We start from the raw sequence: 13,324 nt of genomic DNA on the forward strand, positions 1-13,324 counted from the left end.
GGTTATATTTATTATTCTAAATGTAATATTGTTATATATAGTTAAACAGCAATAATAATTAATATTTTGAAGATATAAAAATTATTTTTTAATATATTTTAATACATAATTTAAAAAGATCTTTCTAAGTTCTTTTAAATAGAGGTTAAGGTAAGAAACATATTAATATTTTGATTGAATTGTATTGATATATTTCTATTTTGATTATATTTACATAAAGTTTTTTTTATTATAGATTGCATAAATATAGAATTATTTTGCAGTTTAAAGATATAGAATTGAATCCAAAACAGTTGGGACATGTCCTAATCTATCTGTTATAAGAAGTAAGAAATATTGAGAAAAATATGTTTAATATCAATTCATCCAAATCATCATCACAGTCATTAGAAATAAATGAAAACAGAATGGGAAATGACATGGATTTGGATAACATAGCGCTTTATCTTATTGGTACTAAAGAAAGGTTTAGAGAAAATATTATAATTCCAAGAACTGTGGGACCTGTACAACTTAAAACTAATGAAGAAAAATTAATAGAAAGTGTAATGGAAAGTTGCATCTTTAAAAGTATTGCAAGTTGTGTTATAGGTATATTTATATTATATACTATAAAATAACTATTATTTATATCAGTATAATTAAAAAAAAATTAGATTCGTAGGGTATGGCTTAGGAGCTGCAATAGGTTTATTCTCATCTAGTGTAAATCCAAATATGGCAAGCATTGAGAAACAGCAAACTGTTCGTGAAGTTTTTAGAGAAATGAAAACTACAACACTAGGTTATGCAAAAAATTTTGCTGTAGTTGGTTGTGTATATTCAGCAACTGAATGTGCGATAGAATCGGTAATAATTCTTTAAATTTAATATAAAGTTGTAGTTTAATTTACATTTATCTATTTATCATAATATTTTACAATTCCCTTTAGTATAGAGGAAAATCTGATTGGAGGAATGGGACATATGCTGGTGGTTTAACAGGTGGAATAATAGGTCTAAGAGGTACTATTTTATGTTAAATTTAAATATAACTTTATATATTTATACTTGAATTTAATCTTGTGTTTTAGCTGGTGTGAAAGCAGGTTTAATTGGAGCAGCAGGTTTTGCAGCATTTTCAACAGCGATAGACTACTATATGCATAAATCTTAAACAATGTTATAAGTTACAGTAGATATATATTTCTATAAAAAAAGTATAAAACACTTTGAGTATGCCTGTACAATACATATAAAAAGCACAAGAACATTCTTAGTATAAAAATGCATAAGTCATAAGTACAATAGTTAAAAAATAAAGTAAATTCACATAATACATCAATATTCATTGTACCTACATTCTTACAAATCTCCGCTTTTTAACATAATGTATTAATTGATCTTTTTTGAGATACAAATTATAAAATGAATTAAATGGCTACTAGTATATATTATTAATTAAAAATAAAATTGATGTTATTTGAACATAATACTTTACATATTGCGAATATGTATGTAAACATGTAAATCTACATTTTATATTTAACACTGCTTATCACGGCAAAAAGTAAATGCTGTAGTGTTTGCATATATTGAATGATTATTGACAATTTAATATTGGCAGTCTTAAAAATTTGTTATATAAAAAAATATACATAGAATGTTGGACGATATGCAAATTGTATACCTTTACTAATATTTTTGTCAATCGTGTAAAATATCAATTTTCATAAAATGTCATTATATATATTTATCTATACAACAAATATTACTTTTTTATTATTAAATTCACATTGTACCTCATGAATCTTCTTTACCTGTTTTAAAATGTGATTTTCTATATTTTCTATATTACTTAAAAAGACTATGTCTGCTTATCTTTATGTATTATATTATATCAATACTATATGATATTTTACCGAATATTAGCTGTATTACATTCGTTATTTTAAGAAGTACAAATTGTTTTATAATAGCTTTATTTTATAAAAAGATTATATATTATTTTTGATATTTGTATTTTAATAATTAAAATTATAAGTTGTTTTATTAAAGAAAAATATGCAAGGCACTTATTACGCATTCTGTGTTGTGTAATTATGAAATTATAGTTACTTTATCTATAATTAGTTTTCTGTACTTTGAATTTACTTTACTTGTCGATTTTGTTAACACATTCGATTTCATGTCTAGTTAATTACCCATAGTTTTCTGAATCAAAAATATTCAATAAAAAACGTATATTTCTTGATTAAGATTGTCAAAAATAAATTCTTAAAAATTGTAAATTTATGTTTAAATTGTCTTGAATAGCATTAATTAATTAATTAATTGATCATTTAATACAACTTTTTGGCACCTGTAATGGCGAAGAATTAATTTTTCTTCACACATTTGTGCAGAAAGCATATATAATTAAGGTTGTTGTTGTTGCATTTGCGCCTGCATTACAGCCACCAGCTCCTGCATTCGTCGTAATTCAGCTTCTTTTTCTTGTAAAATACGATCCTTCTCAGATACAGAATTGCTTCTTTCAGATTCTGCAATCCTATTAACAAAAGGATTGAATTAAAAAGTATGGTCCAAATATTTTCTTATAATTATAACATCATATTTACGTTTGTCTCCGAGGTGGTACAGGAGCTCCTTTTGCTAGTCTTTCACTGCGATAATTTTCATAATGTACCTCTTGAGTTACTTCTTGTAAATCTTGCATATGTGTGCTATAAATATAAAAAAACAATAAATAGTGGAAATTCCCTTCAACACTTAATATATCCTTTTGAATAAATACCACATACATTAACATTGTCCTTAGTTTTATAAAATCACAATGATCTGGATTTTCAACTTCTACTACACCCCATGGATACAATCGTCCACGTACTTTTCGTCCTTTTACTTCTAATAAGGTATTTGCGCCACATACAGCAAATGGAACTGCTTCTTTTAGTTGTCTAACTTGTTCCTTGTAATCTTCATCTTCATCACTATCACAATCTGGTAAAGGATAAATCTTTATACCACTACCTTCAATTTCTTCCATAACTCGTTTTTTTAAACGGAGTACTTCTTTTTTTGTAAGTACATCAGCTTTTGCAATCACTGGCACAATATTAACTTTATTATGAAGTTGTTTCATAAATTCTATATCCAAAGGTTTTAGTCTGGTAAAGATAAAAAGATATATAAAGGCATCGATATTTTATAAAGCAATAAAAAAAGCATGTAATTAATATATCTTACCCATGTCCGAATGGAGAAATAAAATAAAAACAACAGTGTATTCTATTATCTACTATATTCCTTCTATTTAAACCACTTTCATCACGTAAAAATCTTTCAAATTGATCATCTATATATTGTATGATAGCTCTAAAACTATCTGTATTATCAATTGCATCTCCATAACCTGGGGTGTCAACAACAGTTAATCTAAGTTTGACACCTCTTTCCTCAATCTCCACAGTTGAAGCATCAAGTTTAACAGTTTGATTAGTTTTCTCTGTTTAGATTATATTAATATATTGACTATAATATATATGAGACATATATATAGTTGAAAATATATAAACAAAGATTAATTTACCTATGGCATCAGGAATTATACGTTCTGGATATAAATCAGTAAGGAACAAACTATTTACTAATGTAGATTTTCCAAGACCAGATTCTCCAACAACCATCAATGTAAATTCAAATCCTTTTTTTACTGATTTTCTATGGACTTGATTAGGTAAATTTGCAAATCCCACATATCCAGGTGTTTCAAGGCTAGCAAACTATCAAAAACAAGGTAGAAGTTGACAAATCAAAATCGTATTTCAAATGCATATTTCGTAAAAAATTTCATATTTAGTAAATAATACAAACATCTTCTTTTTCATAATAAAAAAGTATGTGAAAATATAAAAAAAAGTTTACATTTCAATTATATTATACCCACCGTTTTTACGCTTTCACTAGACATTTTTTCGTATTAATTCAATCTGACGGTAAGAAGACGTTAATATTGTTGCGTGCTGTCTTTAAATATTATCGAGAAGGATCAGAAACTGAATTTCAAGTTAACAGGCGCCGTATTGTGACAGAAGGCAAGATACCCGAAATATACGTACATATATCATGAATAAGATGAATAATAGGTTATTTGAACTTAAAATTTCCTGTTTTAATTGACATCACTTTCCTATTATCTGCATGCATTGAATAAACAAACAATATTATATTTAACAGAATTAAACACTTCTATTATAGATTCATTGAATATGAAACAAAGATATTGCACCGACTGTACAGGAAATGTTACGGTACATGGGAATATTGTATATCTGTGTTAGGAATAAGGAGGGGTACCCTTAATAAGGGAGAAGTTTAGGCGTGGCTATCGAAATAAACTTTGGTATTCCATAAAACGTACTATGATTATAATTTTGTTTTTAAGTTACAAAATTCCTTAACATAAATTAATGTTAAGTATTTAATTTTAAGTATAATAATTGATCTTAATTAATTATAATCGTATATTCGCTTAATATTTAAAAGTTATATTAAAATTGAATATTAAATTATTTAATAATACAACTTACAAAATATTAAGAATGTTATACATTATTCGCAGTTCAAATTATACATAAATTTTATTTTCTGTTTCTTAATTTTCTAAAGATACATTACACAAATACAAGGCAAACGACTACTTTATTCAGGAAATAATATCATATACAAGCATAGTTTTATATAATATTTGTCATTAATTCAAGTTTTTCTTTACTTATTATCTCATAATCATCGATACCTTCTCAAATGATCGATATTTATTACTAGCATAATTAATTAATTCGTTACACAATAGTAATGCGTAATAATCAACACATTATCCTCATACCATTCAGTGATGTATAATTTTTTCAATCACTCAAATATTTTCTATTCTTTATAAATATTTGCTGTTATTTCACAAGCGCGTAAATAATTGCTCAATATTTTTGATCATATATGACTTTTTATATTAAACAATTATTTATAAATCATCTTAATATGCTCATACAATGATTGGTGTTAAAGTGAAACATAAAAATTATAAGGAGGGAAATGAAAAGAGGGACAATGTTTCTTGTACTCCTTCAAACAAAGATTATTCGAGTACAATACTATTAGAGAAGATCAGTTTTTATACGGAATCAAATGTATGTATGGTGATAGTATATATTTGTAATAGTTTGTACACATACCATCAATATTATTATAATCTGATACAAATACCCAACATGAAATTGACGTGAATATTAAAATGTACTTTCCATATCACATCATTATTCACGTGTATACACATATATATACACACATATAATTCAAGTGTTTGTGTGTGTGCGCGCACGTGTGTACATATATATATATATTTATATATATTATACATATATATATATATATATATAACTGCGTACAAACACGTATACACACATATATATATATATATATATATATATATATATATATATATATATATATATATATATACATACATACATACATATGTGATACGATTGACCATATGTATATATATATATATATATATATATATATATAATTACACATAACCAATATTACTCAGCATGCATGGTGCACACAATTTTTACTTCACATTTCCAATTTATTATTATATTTTTTTAAAACTAAGAAGTTAGTGTAAAGAGAGGGGGGCACTCGATGAAAAATTTTTATTTTTAATTAAAAATGTCAAATACGTCGAACTTAAGAATCTCATGAAATCACTTTTCATTATTATTGTGGGGAAGACTCCCCTTAGGGATAAATAAAAATTATTCCAATTTCATCTCAGAAGAGATTTTCCCCACTACATTGGAGGAAATTAGAGGATCTTGATTTTTGTTTTCAAATATTTTTGTTGGGAAAGTTCCTTTCCCTGAAATTTAGGGAATCAGAAACTAATAATGATAATGTGTTTACTTGTCATCAGTATTAATTTTTTCCTCCCGAGGTTTTGCACCACCATAAATTGAGCTTGATTTACTTGACTCTGCGATTGCATTTATAGGATCTTGAATTGTTCTTGGTGCTAGTACCAGACGTTTTCTTCCACTTGTATCAGCTGTAATAACAATATTAGGAATTATTTTTATCATTTTAAAGATAAAATTTCAGAAAAATATTTATATACAGACAAACCTGGAGGTGGATCTTTGTGAAATGGTTCATCATGAAATGGTTTTCGTTCAGGTCCAGTTCCACGAGGAGGTGGTCTATTGCCATATGATTTAGATGACGCATTACGTGGCCATTCTCGACTTCCACCTCCTGTATCATCATTAAACTGACTATAGTTACCCCGGTTACCCCTCATGTCCCATGTACTACCTTGTCTACCAGCATGACCTTGGCCTTGGCCTTGACCTACATAGCCTCCTGCACAGTTATTATATAAAGTTTAATTTCTAATAACAATATGCCTTTATGTATATATATGTATACTTCTATACATATATATATATATATATATACATTATACATATATATACATACATATATATATATATACATATATGTGTATGCATACACAATATAAGAATTTATTTTAAAACAGTTATTTAAAATAAAATTTGAAATCTTGCATTGGAACTTTAACTACTGCTGTGTCTATAAAATTAGTTTATGAAGTCAAACTTAAAATATTTATGATATACGTTATGCAAAGCATAACGCTTACTAGAATACATAGATTTGCTTCCAAAATCATCACCATATCCACCACGGCCACCATCTCTCCCTCTAAAGCCTCCTCCACTACCACCGCCACTGCGACCTCTTCTGTCAAAACCACCTCCCCGATCATTTCTTTTACCCTCCGCTACATCTATTTTGATGACACTTTTATCTACTTCTACTGCTCCATCCATTTCCAATGCAGCTTCTAAGTCTGACAACTCTTCGAATTCAACATAACAAAAGCCCTTAAACCTATAAAAACAAAATAAGATAATAAGTAAGATAGTGATAAGATAATAACTTTGACATTACAGAAGATGTATAATATAATCATATCAAAATTAACTTACCTATCAGTTTCTTTATCTTTCACCAATCTGATTCCTTTAACATTAAGTTTTTTGAAAATTTTATCAACATCTCCTTGTACAATTCCATTTGGCAAATTTCCCACAAATGCGGTATATGGTGGTTCGGTTGGCAATGGTTTTCTGCCACTTCGATATCCACCCCCATAATCTCTGCATAAAAGCAATTTACATTTATACACAGAAATTTTGTCAAATTAGATATTGTTTTATAAAAACATTTTATACACTGAACTTTGTACAAATTTTATACGATTAATATTCGTAAAAGAATGTAGCACCACTTTTACGTTTCACTACTTTTTAACCTCATTTAATAAAAAATAACATTGAACACTTCAGAATTGATACATAGTAATTTAATATTTCAAAAAATTACACAAAGTTTTGTATTCACTTTCAAGTATTAACTAAAGAATAGCAGAAGTATGTGGAATTTTATAATTCTGGCACTCATTTAGGCACTAACTTTCTTAAGCACATATTCTAACAAACTATGTAGAGTTAATTACTTTTGTGTATTGTATTAAATAGTATTTCTAAACAAATGGGTTGTGTATATCGCGGAAATTCTAAGTTAACATCTTTGTTACTAATGCTATGACTAAGATAGACTATTGTTTGGCCGGCCAAAATAAAGCCGCGTGTCGAAGGTACCATATCTGCAAGGTGCTGCGCTGCACTCTAATCGAAATTCACTTAACCTTAAAATCGTAAAATTATTAAAGAAAAAAAACATTTTTTTACCGGTTCGATGTAATGGTTAAATATCACCCTTGCTCTATATCTAAAAATCTCAATAACTATCGTACACGAAAGAAATTTTACCCTATACTTGCCTTAAATCTTCGTAACCACCTCGACCAGCCATATTGCATACACGAAACTGACCGGGACCGCGCGGGTCGAGTACAATACTATGTTCAAGATGGCACTTCTCTAATCACTAAAGAATTTGAAATCATGAATCTATGCAAACTTACTTAGTTCAGGTACCGTTTCACCTATTAGTATATTTTGACAATATTTTATGAAACGATTAAAAATTTGTAGTGGGTGATACAATCGCTGCTACTTTTAATATGAATTTGTCGACTATTAGATTATGATAAGTCCTTTTTAGAAAATAATTTATTTATGTAGTTGAGTTGCATAATATTACTAAAAAATTTTATTTATAGCAATTCGACAGTTTTAGAAAGGTACGAAATTTTTAACGAAAACGATTGACAGTCTATGTAATTAAAAAATGAAACGTACATTTTTAATTTCATATTCTATTCATTATTTGTTTCATTTAAATAACTATTATTGCAAGATTGTTAAAATATTAATTCGTTCGACTGTTTTGATATTTTTCTCATCTAGGTACTTATTAGATTAACATAGTTCTAGTTGAACTAAAACAAGATGGCAGACGAGACTATGCACATGGCAGAGGTTGTTTCAAATAACTTTGTAGTGAAAGATATAAGTAAAGTAGATTGTAAAATGCTTGATTATTTTACTAAACTTATAAATGAAGTAGAATCAGAAAGAATACATGGTGGGATTGCCATATTAAAATATTTAATTCAACAAAATTCAGTAAGTGTTTATTTAAAGATAACCTTAAAATAAATCGTTTTTGTATAGGATGAAAAATAATCAGTGTTTTAATTGATAAATTATTTATAAATATAATGTCTTAGGAACACAATGATAGTCAAGAATTTAAGTATGCTATGAAAAGGCTTATTCGAAGCCTAGGCTCTTCAAAAACGAGTTCACGTATAGGTTTTTATACGACTTTAACAGGCTTTCTAACAATGAATCCTGATACGTCCATAGAAAACTTTTTATCTATAGTAGACAATGAGTTACATCCAGTAAACAGCAATAGCAAAAGTGTAAGAAAATCAATTTGTTTTATATTATGATAGTAAGTATTTTGTATTTAGTATCAACTATATCATTTCAGGAAAATGGTGACATTTATATGGGACGCATATTGGGATATGGAGCATTAATAAGGTCTAAAATACTCTCAAAAAGCTGTAGTGCAATACAACTACAAACTATTCAAAATCTTATCAGTGCAGGCAAACAACGTAGTTATTTATCATTTGTTTCTGTTTCATTTCTTGTTGAATTTGTGAATCAAGTTGATACTAATTGTATTAAAAGATCAATTTGGCCAATTATTGAAAAAGAATTTGGCAAGCCATGGGCAGAACAAACATTAGATTCATTTTATGTTTTGTTAGTAATAAAGAATAAATGTCCATCACTTGTAAATGATAAATTTTCAAAAACACATTTTGGTACAGAACATATTGTTACTAAAGAATCCATGAATGATATAGTAAAAGTACTACTGGTAAGTATAATCTATAATTTTATTTATGCACATTATTTGTAAAAGGTATATTAATTAATGCATTATTAATGCTTAGGGCTTATCCAGAATTATATCATGTCATCATCCAGTATTCAAATTATTTTGTGAGAATTTAAAATCAACTGAACTCATCACCGACTTTTGGACTCATATAGATCAGAAATTTGCAAAGCCATCTAAAACTGATGAATATTTAGCTATACAAATCCTGAAATTGATATTGTCAAATATCGTAGATAAATCTATACTTCCGTCATTATTGTCACCAAACTATGTGCAGCATATGTTAAAAAAATGTTCTGGATCTAAAAATCATAACAAAGATGAAGTACTTCTTGGATTTAAAGAAGTCTTAAATTTGCTAATATCAACTACAAACAGTGATGATACTAAACTAAAAATACAAATTGCTGTATTAAAGAAATTAATATTGTATCCAGGTGATTTAATGATCGAAAAAAAAACAGGTACAAAAATAATTCAAATGCTTACTGGAAATTTGAACTTAGATGGTATAAAGAAAGTATCAAAAATATACAGAGGTATAATTGAAAACACAATATCTAGGGATAAATCAAATGTCCAAGCAGAATCTTTTTGGACAAATGCTGAAAGAATTTATGCTGCTCATTTATTAACAAGGTATTTGATATTTCGAGAGGTGGCATCTAATATGTTTCATCTTTGGTGCAGTAATTTACATATATTTCTGAATGTATCTAATTTATTTATTATGTTTTACTAGATTAATAGGACATCCTAAAACACTTATGGATAGAGAATGGAGATTAGATCAGTTGAAGTTTTTATTTACTTATGGATTATGTGAAATGCCTAATGTTGGGGTAGATCTAGCTCGTAAATATTATTTATATATTTAATATTGTAACATACGCATATATTTTTTCTTGTTTCTGTAAATTGTACCTTTTTTGTTTATAGCTCAATTTAAGGAAACATTTTATCATGCACTAGATCATAAATTACCAAGGTTGAATGATCTACGAAGTATATTAAGTGAATTAGTTCATTTTGTGAATATTAATTTGAAAGAGCAAACATTGAAATTAAGGAATCCACTAATGAATGAAGTAAAAGATTCATGGGAAAAAGTGATATATTCAATAAAAAGATTAGAAAATAATTCGAGGAAGACAGAAGCTGTACCAGTATTTCATACAATGAATTTACACATGGGTTTACAATTATTCTCAGATCCACAAATGGCAATTATGGCTATTGATGAACTACAAAGTTGTTATGAAAGAGTATTAAAACAGACTAAAAAGCATAAAACTGGTAGTAATAAAAAGCTAAATGATGAGCCAGAGTGGGTAGAAGTAGTTGTTGATTTGTTATTGTCTTTTTATTCTAAAAATAGCCATTTATTACGATCATTAGTGGGATGTGTTTTCCCACATATTTGTTCCTATGTGACGCCAACAGCTATACATCAAATATTAGCAGTATGTAAATGTTATAAATGTAGTTAAAAAATTAGTGACTCTTATATTTCGAATTTTCTATTTCTAGGTATTAGATGTAACAAATGAGAAAGGACCACTTGTAACAAGAAATAGTTATGATAATGAAGAAGAAGAAATTTCATCAGATGTAGAATCGGATTCTGACAGTGAAGAGGATAATAAAAGTGATGGAGAAAATACTAATGATGAAATGGAGACTTCGTCGGATAATGACTCTGATTCAAATGAAGAATCAATGAGTGAAAATGAAGATGAGACATTAACTGATAGATTACGAATGGCAGTAAGTCAAGCATTAGGTGATGTTTCCGTTCAAATGGATGATGATGATATAAATGTAGATAACATCGGCGAGGAAGAAGGAAAACGATTAGATGAATCATTAGCAGCAGCATTTAGAATTCTTCGAGAAAATCGTCAATCGCGATCCAAAAAACAAGAAAAATCAGCCCAAGCTTTAACCCATTTCAGAATTCGAGTCATAGATTTACTAGAAACTTATTTAGAATGTGCCCCATCAATGGCAATTGTACTTGATATGTTACTTCCTCTCTTTACCTTATTAGAATATTGCATAAAAGATCCGTATCAAAAACCTCTTTATAATCGAGTTCGATCTTGTTTAAAAATATTATCAATGGTAAAAAAATTTAAAGATACAGAAAATGTTGATGAAGAATTATTAATAGTAATATTAAAGGTAATTATATAATACTTTATATCAACTTACTTGAAATTATACTTTATATCAACATATAATTAGAAAAAAAATTGTACATTTTAAGGCTTTAATAGAGAAAGGAGAAAGAACCACATCAATTTATCACGAAATGAGTGATAAATTAGCTGAGTGCTGTACGTTCCTCGTAAGATGTGCCCAGCAAGCTATTGTATCTACAGATACAATAATTAAAATTTATAAGGAAAATTTAACAGCCTTTTTTAAAAAAAGAGATTGTGTACTATCCCCTCTATTATTTAAGAGCGTATTACAGTTACAATGGGAGGGTAACTGGCAGCTAGCTCCTTTACTGGTAAATTTTTGGTTTTTATTTTAGTAAATTAATTAAGTTTTAAATAATAAATAATTTTAATATTTATTTTTATAGGTTGACTTTGCGTTTGATAGTACTGTAAGGTCTTTTCGTAGAGGATATGCTCTAGAATTTTTAATAATTTTTTATAGTAATAGTCGATTAGTACATTTAGACAACAGACATTCTGATGTAAGAATGAAACTGGAAAAAACATTATGCAGATGTACTATGACCACACTCCAAGAAATAATTAATATGCACAAAATTGAAAATGAACAAGTTGTTACATCTAATGGCACTGCAATAGGGAAAGAGGTCAGACAAAGATATATTTTTCTTCTGTTAACATTATTGCGAAGCATCTATATGCATCATTTAAAACAAGCATGGAATTGGAACGATATTGGGAATATACTCACAACATACAGAGCTCACGTATCACTTGCGAAAGATACGAAAGTAGCATACAATAGATTAGCAGTGCAGATTGGAATTCCAGTGAATATGTAAGTATACTAATTGACAAAAGTATAACGTTAATTTTATTGTTATATAAAATTAAATAATAACATTCGTTTTATTATCTTAGATCACAGAAAAAAGCTAAAAATAAACAAAATGCTACAGTAAATGGGGAGATCAAAAATGCTACAAATAATGTAGAGCAGTTAAATAATACACAAGAAAATGGAAGTATACAAAGCGATTCAGATACTTCTACATCACAGAGGCACGAATTCAAAAAGAAGAAAAAAAATAAAAGTAAACAGAGAGATAAACAATTATTGAAAAAGGAAGCTCGGATGTTGCGTCAAAAAGTAACGTCTGAAGGTTTCGAACCTTTTAACTTCAGTTCTTTTGTTTTTAATGACCAACCAGATAAAGATGTATCACTCTTTGAGAATGGAAATTCTCAAATTGGACAGACTAGTTCTAATTCTTCACAAAAGAGGATGCTCAAAAGTATATCAAGTGGTAATAAAGCGAAAAAAAGAAAAAGTATGCAAACTGCTTGATATATGAAATAAAAATGAATTGTTATTTTTATATAAGCATTTATAAAAGTATGTATTAAAGAGTCTTTTTTGTACAGCTTTAAAATATATAAATAAACCTTTTACATAAGCTATTAACGTTATATTAATGTATTAAATTATATTAATGAACAAGTTTCTTCCACATCTTTTATTGTAAATTTTCATTTCGTGAAAAATATAAATTTTAAAATATAAATTTATTCTAAGGAATGAGAATATATGAGTATATGAAATCATTTTTAACGTTACGTTTCATGGTATTTTAAGGGTAGAAGAATTGCTTATTAACTGTCACTAATAATGTTAC

General features: G+C 27.6%; 4 protein-coding genes across 7 annotated transcripts; 2 read left to right on the forward strand and 2 right to left on the reverse strand.

Annotated features, from left to right (window-relative positions):
* The first annotated feature begins 15 nt into the window (after positions 1–15).
* LOC138184666 (mitochondrial import inner membrane translocase subunit Tim22) lies at positions 16–1,316 on the forward strand. The gene is made up of 5 exons (XM_069122797.1): positions 16–150; positions 236–591; positions 665–849; positions 933–1,005; positions 1,074–1,316. The coding sequence occupies exons 2-5, from the start codon at positions 348–350 to the stop codon at positions 1,154–1,156; spliced, it is 585 nt and encodes a 194-aa protein (XP_068978898.1). The 5' UTR covers positions 16–150; positions 236–347; the 3' UTR covers positions 1,157–1,316.
* A 472-nt stretch (positions 1,317–1,788) lies between these two features.
* Positions 1,789–4,332, reverse strand: Septin1 (Septin 1). Its single transcript, XM_069122796.1, has 6 exons — positions 3,929–4,332; positions 3,572–3,764; positions 3,229–3,487; positions 2,784–3,149; positions 2,601–2,705; positions 1,789–2,530 (listed from the first exon to the last, which is right to left on the reverse strand). Exons 1-6 carry the CDS (start codon positions 3,950–3,952, stop codon positions 2,398–2,400), a joined length of 1,080 nt encoding a protein of 359 aa, XP_068978897.1. The 5' UTR covers positions 3,953–4,332; the 3' UTR covers positions 1,789–2,397.
* A 1,206-nt stretch (positions 4,333–5,538) lies between these two features.
* Positions 5,539–8,158, reverse strand: eIF4H1 (eukaryotic translation initiation factor 4H1). Of its 4 annotated transcripts, none has more exons than XM_069124014.1 (6): positions 7,916–8,158; positions 7,059–7,229; positions 6,710–6,960; positions 6,361–6,408; positions 6,172–6,300; positions 5,539–6,094 (listed from the first exon to the last, which is right to left on the reverse strand). In XM_069124014.1, exons 1-6 carry the CDS (start codon positions 7,945–7,947, stop codon positions 5,949–5,951), a joined length of 777 nt encoding a protein of 258 aa, XP_068980115.1. In that variant the 5' UTR covers positions 7,948–8,158; the 3' UTR covers positions 5,539–5,948. The 4 variants fall into 4 exon arrangements, with proteins under 4 accessions (XP_068980115.1, XP_068980116.1, XP_068980113.1 ...); XM_069124015.1 differs by having other exon boundaries at positions 6,743–6,960; positions 7,916–8,157; XM_069124012.1 differs by having other exon boundaries at positions 5,540–6,094; positions 6,172–6,408; positions 7,916–8,156.
* Positions 8,159–8,460: 302 nt separating this feature from the next.
* On the forward strand, positions 8,461–13,109 carry Mybbp1A (MYB binding protein 1a). The gene is made up of 10 exons (XM_069124006.1): positions 8,461–8,663; positions 8,768–8,965; positions 9,037–9,435; positions 9,512–10,098; positions 10,202–10,314; positions 10,399–10,922; positions 10,990–11,643; positions 11,729–11,977; positions 12,053–12,486; positions 12,570–13,109. The coding sequence occupies exons 1-10, from the start codon at positions 8,487–8,489 to the stop codon at positions 12,994–12,996; spliced, it is 3,762 nt and encodes a 1,253-aa protein (XP_068980107.1). The 5' UTR covers positions 8,461–8,486; the 3' UTR covers positions 12,997–13,109.
* Positions 13,110–13,324: the final 215 nt, after the last annotated feature.

The sequence above is a fragment of the Bombus flavifrons genome, chromosome 11 (genome assembly GCF_040668555.2).
Source record: "Bombus flavifrons isolate JBK064 chromosome 11, iyBomFlav1_principal, whole genome shotgun sequence".
NCBI classification, from domain to species: Eukaryota; Metazoa; Arthropoda; class Insecta; order Hymenoptera; family Apidae; genus Bombus; species Bombus flavifrons.

Bases quoted from the DNA above. Each gene is read 5' to 3' on its own strand.
- LOC138184666 (XM_069122797.1), top strand. From the start codon at position 348: ATGTTTAATATCAATTCATCCAAATCATCATCACAGTCATTAGAAATA. The intron at 592-664 runs GTATATTTATAT...TTAGATTCGTAG, and splicing joins TATTGCAAGTTGTGTTATAG to GGTATGGCTTAGGAGCTGCA. The intron at 1,006-1,073 runs GTACTATTTTAT...CTTGTGTTTTAG, and splicing joins TGGAATAATAGGTCTAAGAG to CTGGTGTGAAAGCAGGTTTA.
- Septin1 (XM_069122796.1), bottom strand. From the start codon at position 3,952: ATGTCTAGTGAAAGCGTAAAAACG. The intron at 3,765-3,928 runs GTGGGTATAATA...TGTTTTTGATAG, and splicing joins CTAGTGAAAGCGTAAAAACG to TTTGCTAGCCTTGAAACACC. The intron at 2,706-2,783 runs GTATGTGGTATT...TTATATTTATAG, and splicing joins AAACTAAGGACAATGTTAAT to CACACATATGCAAGATTTAC.
- eIF4H1 (XM_069124012.1), bottom strand. From the start codon at position 7,947: ATGGCTGGTCGAGGTGGTTACGAAGATTTAAG. The intron at 7,230-7,915 runs GCAAGTATAGGG...GCTTTTATGCAG, and splicing joins GGTGGTTACGAAGATTTAAG to AGATTATGGGGGTGGATATC. The intron at 6,409-6,709 runs GTAAGCGTTATG...ATAACTGTGCAG, and splicing joins AAGCAAATCTATGTATTCTA to GAGGCTATGTAGGTCAAGGC.
- Mybbp1A (XM_069124006.1), top strand. From the start codon at position 8,487: ATGGCAGACGAGACTATGCACATGGCAGAGGTTGTTTCAAATAACTTT. The intron at 8,664-8,767 runs GTAAGTGTTTAT...ATAATGTCTTAG, and splicing joins ATTTAATTCAACAAAATTCA to GAACACAATGATAGTCAAGA. The intron at 10,315-10,398 runs GTAAATATTATT...TTTTGTTTATAG, and splicing joins TGTTGGGGTAGATCTAGCTC to CTCAATTTAAGGAAACATTT.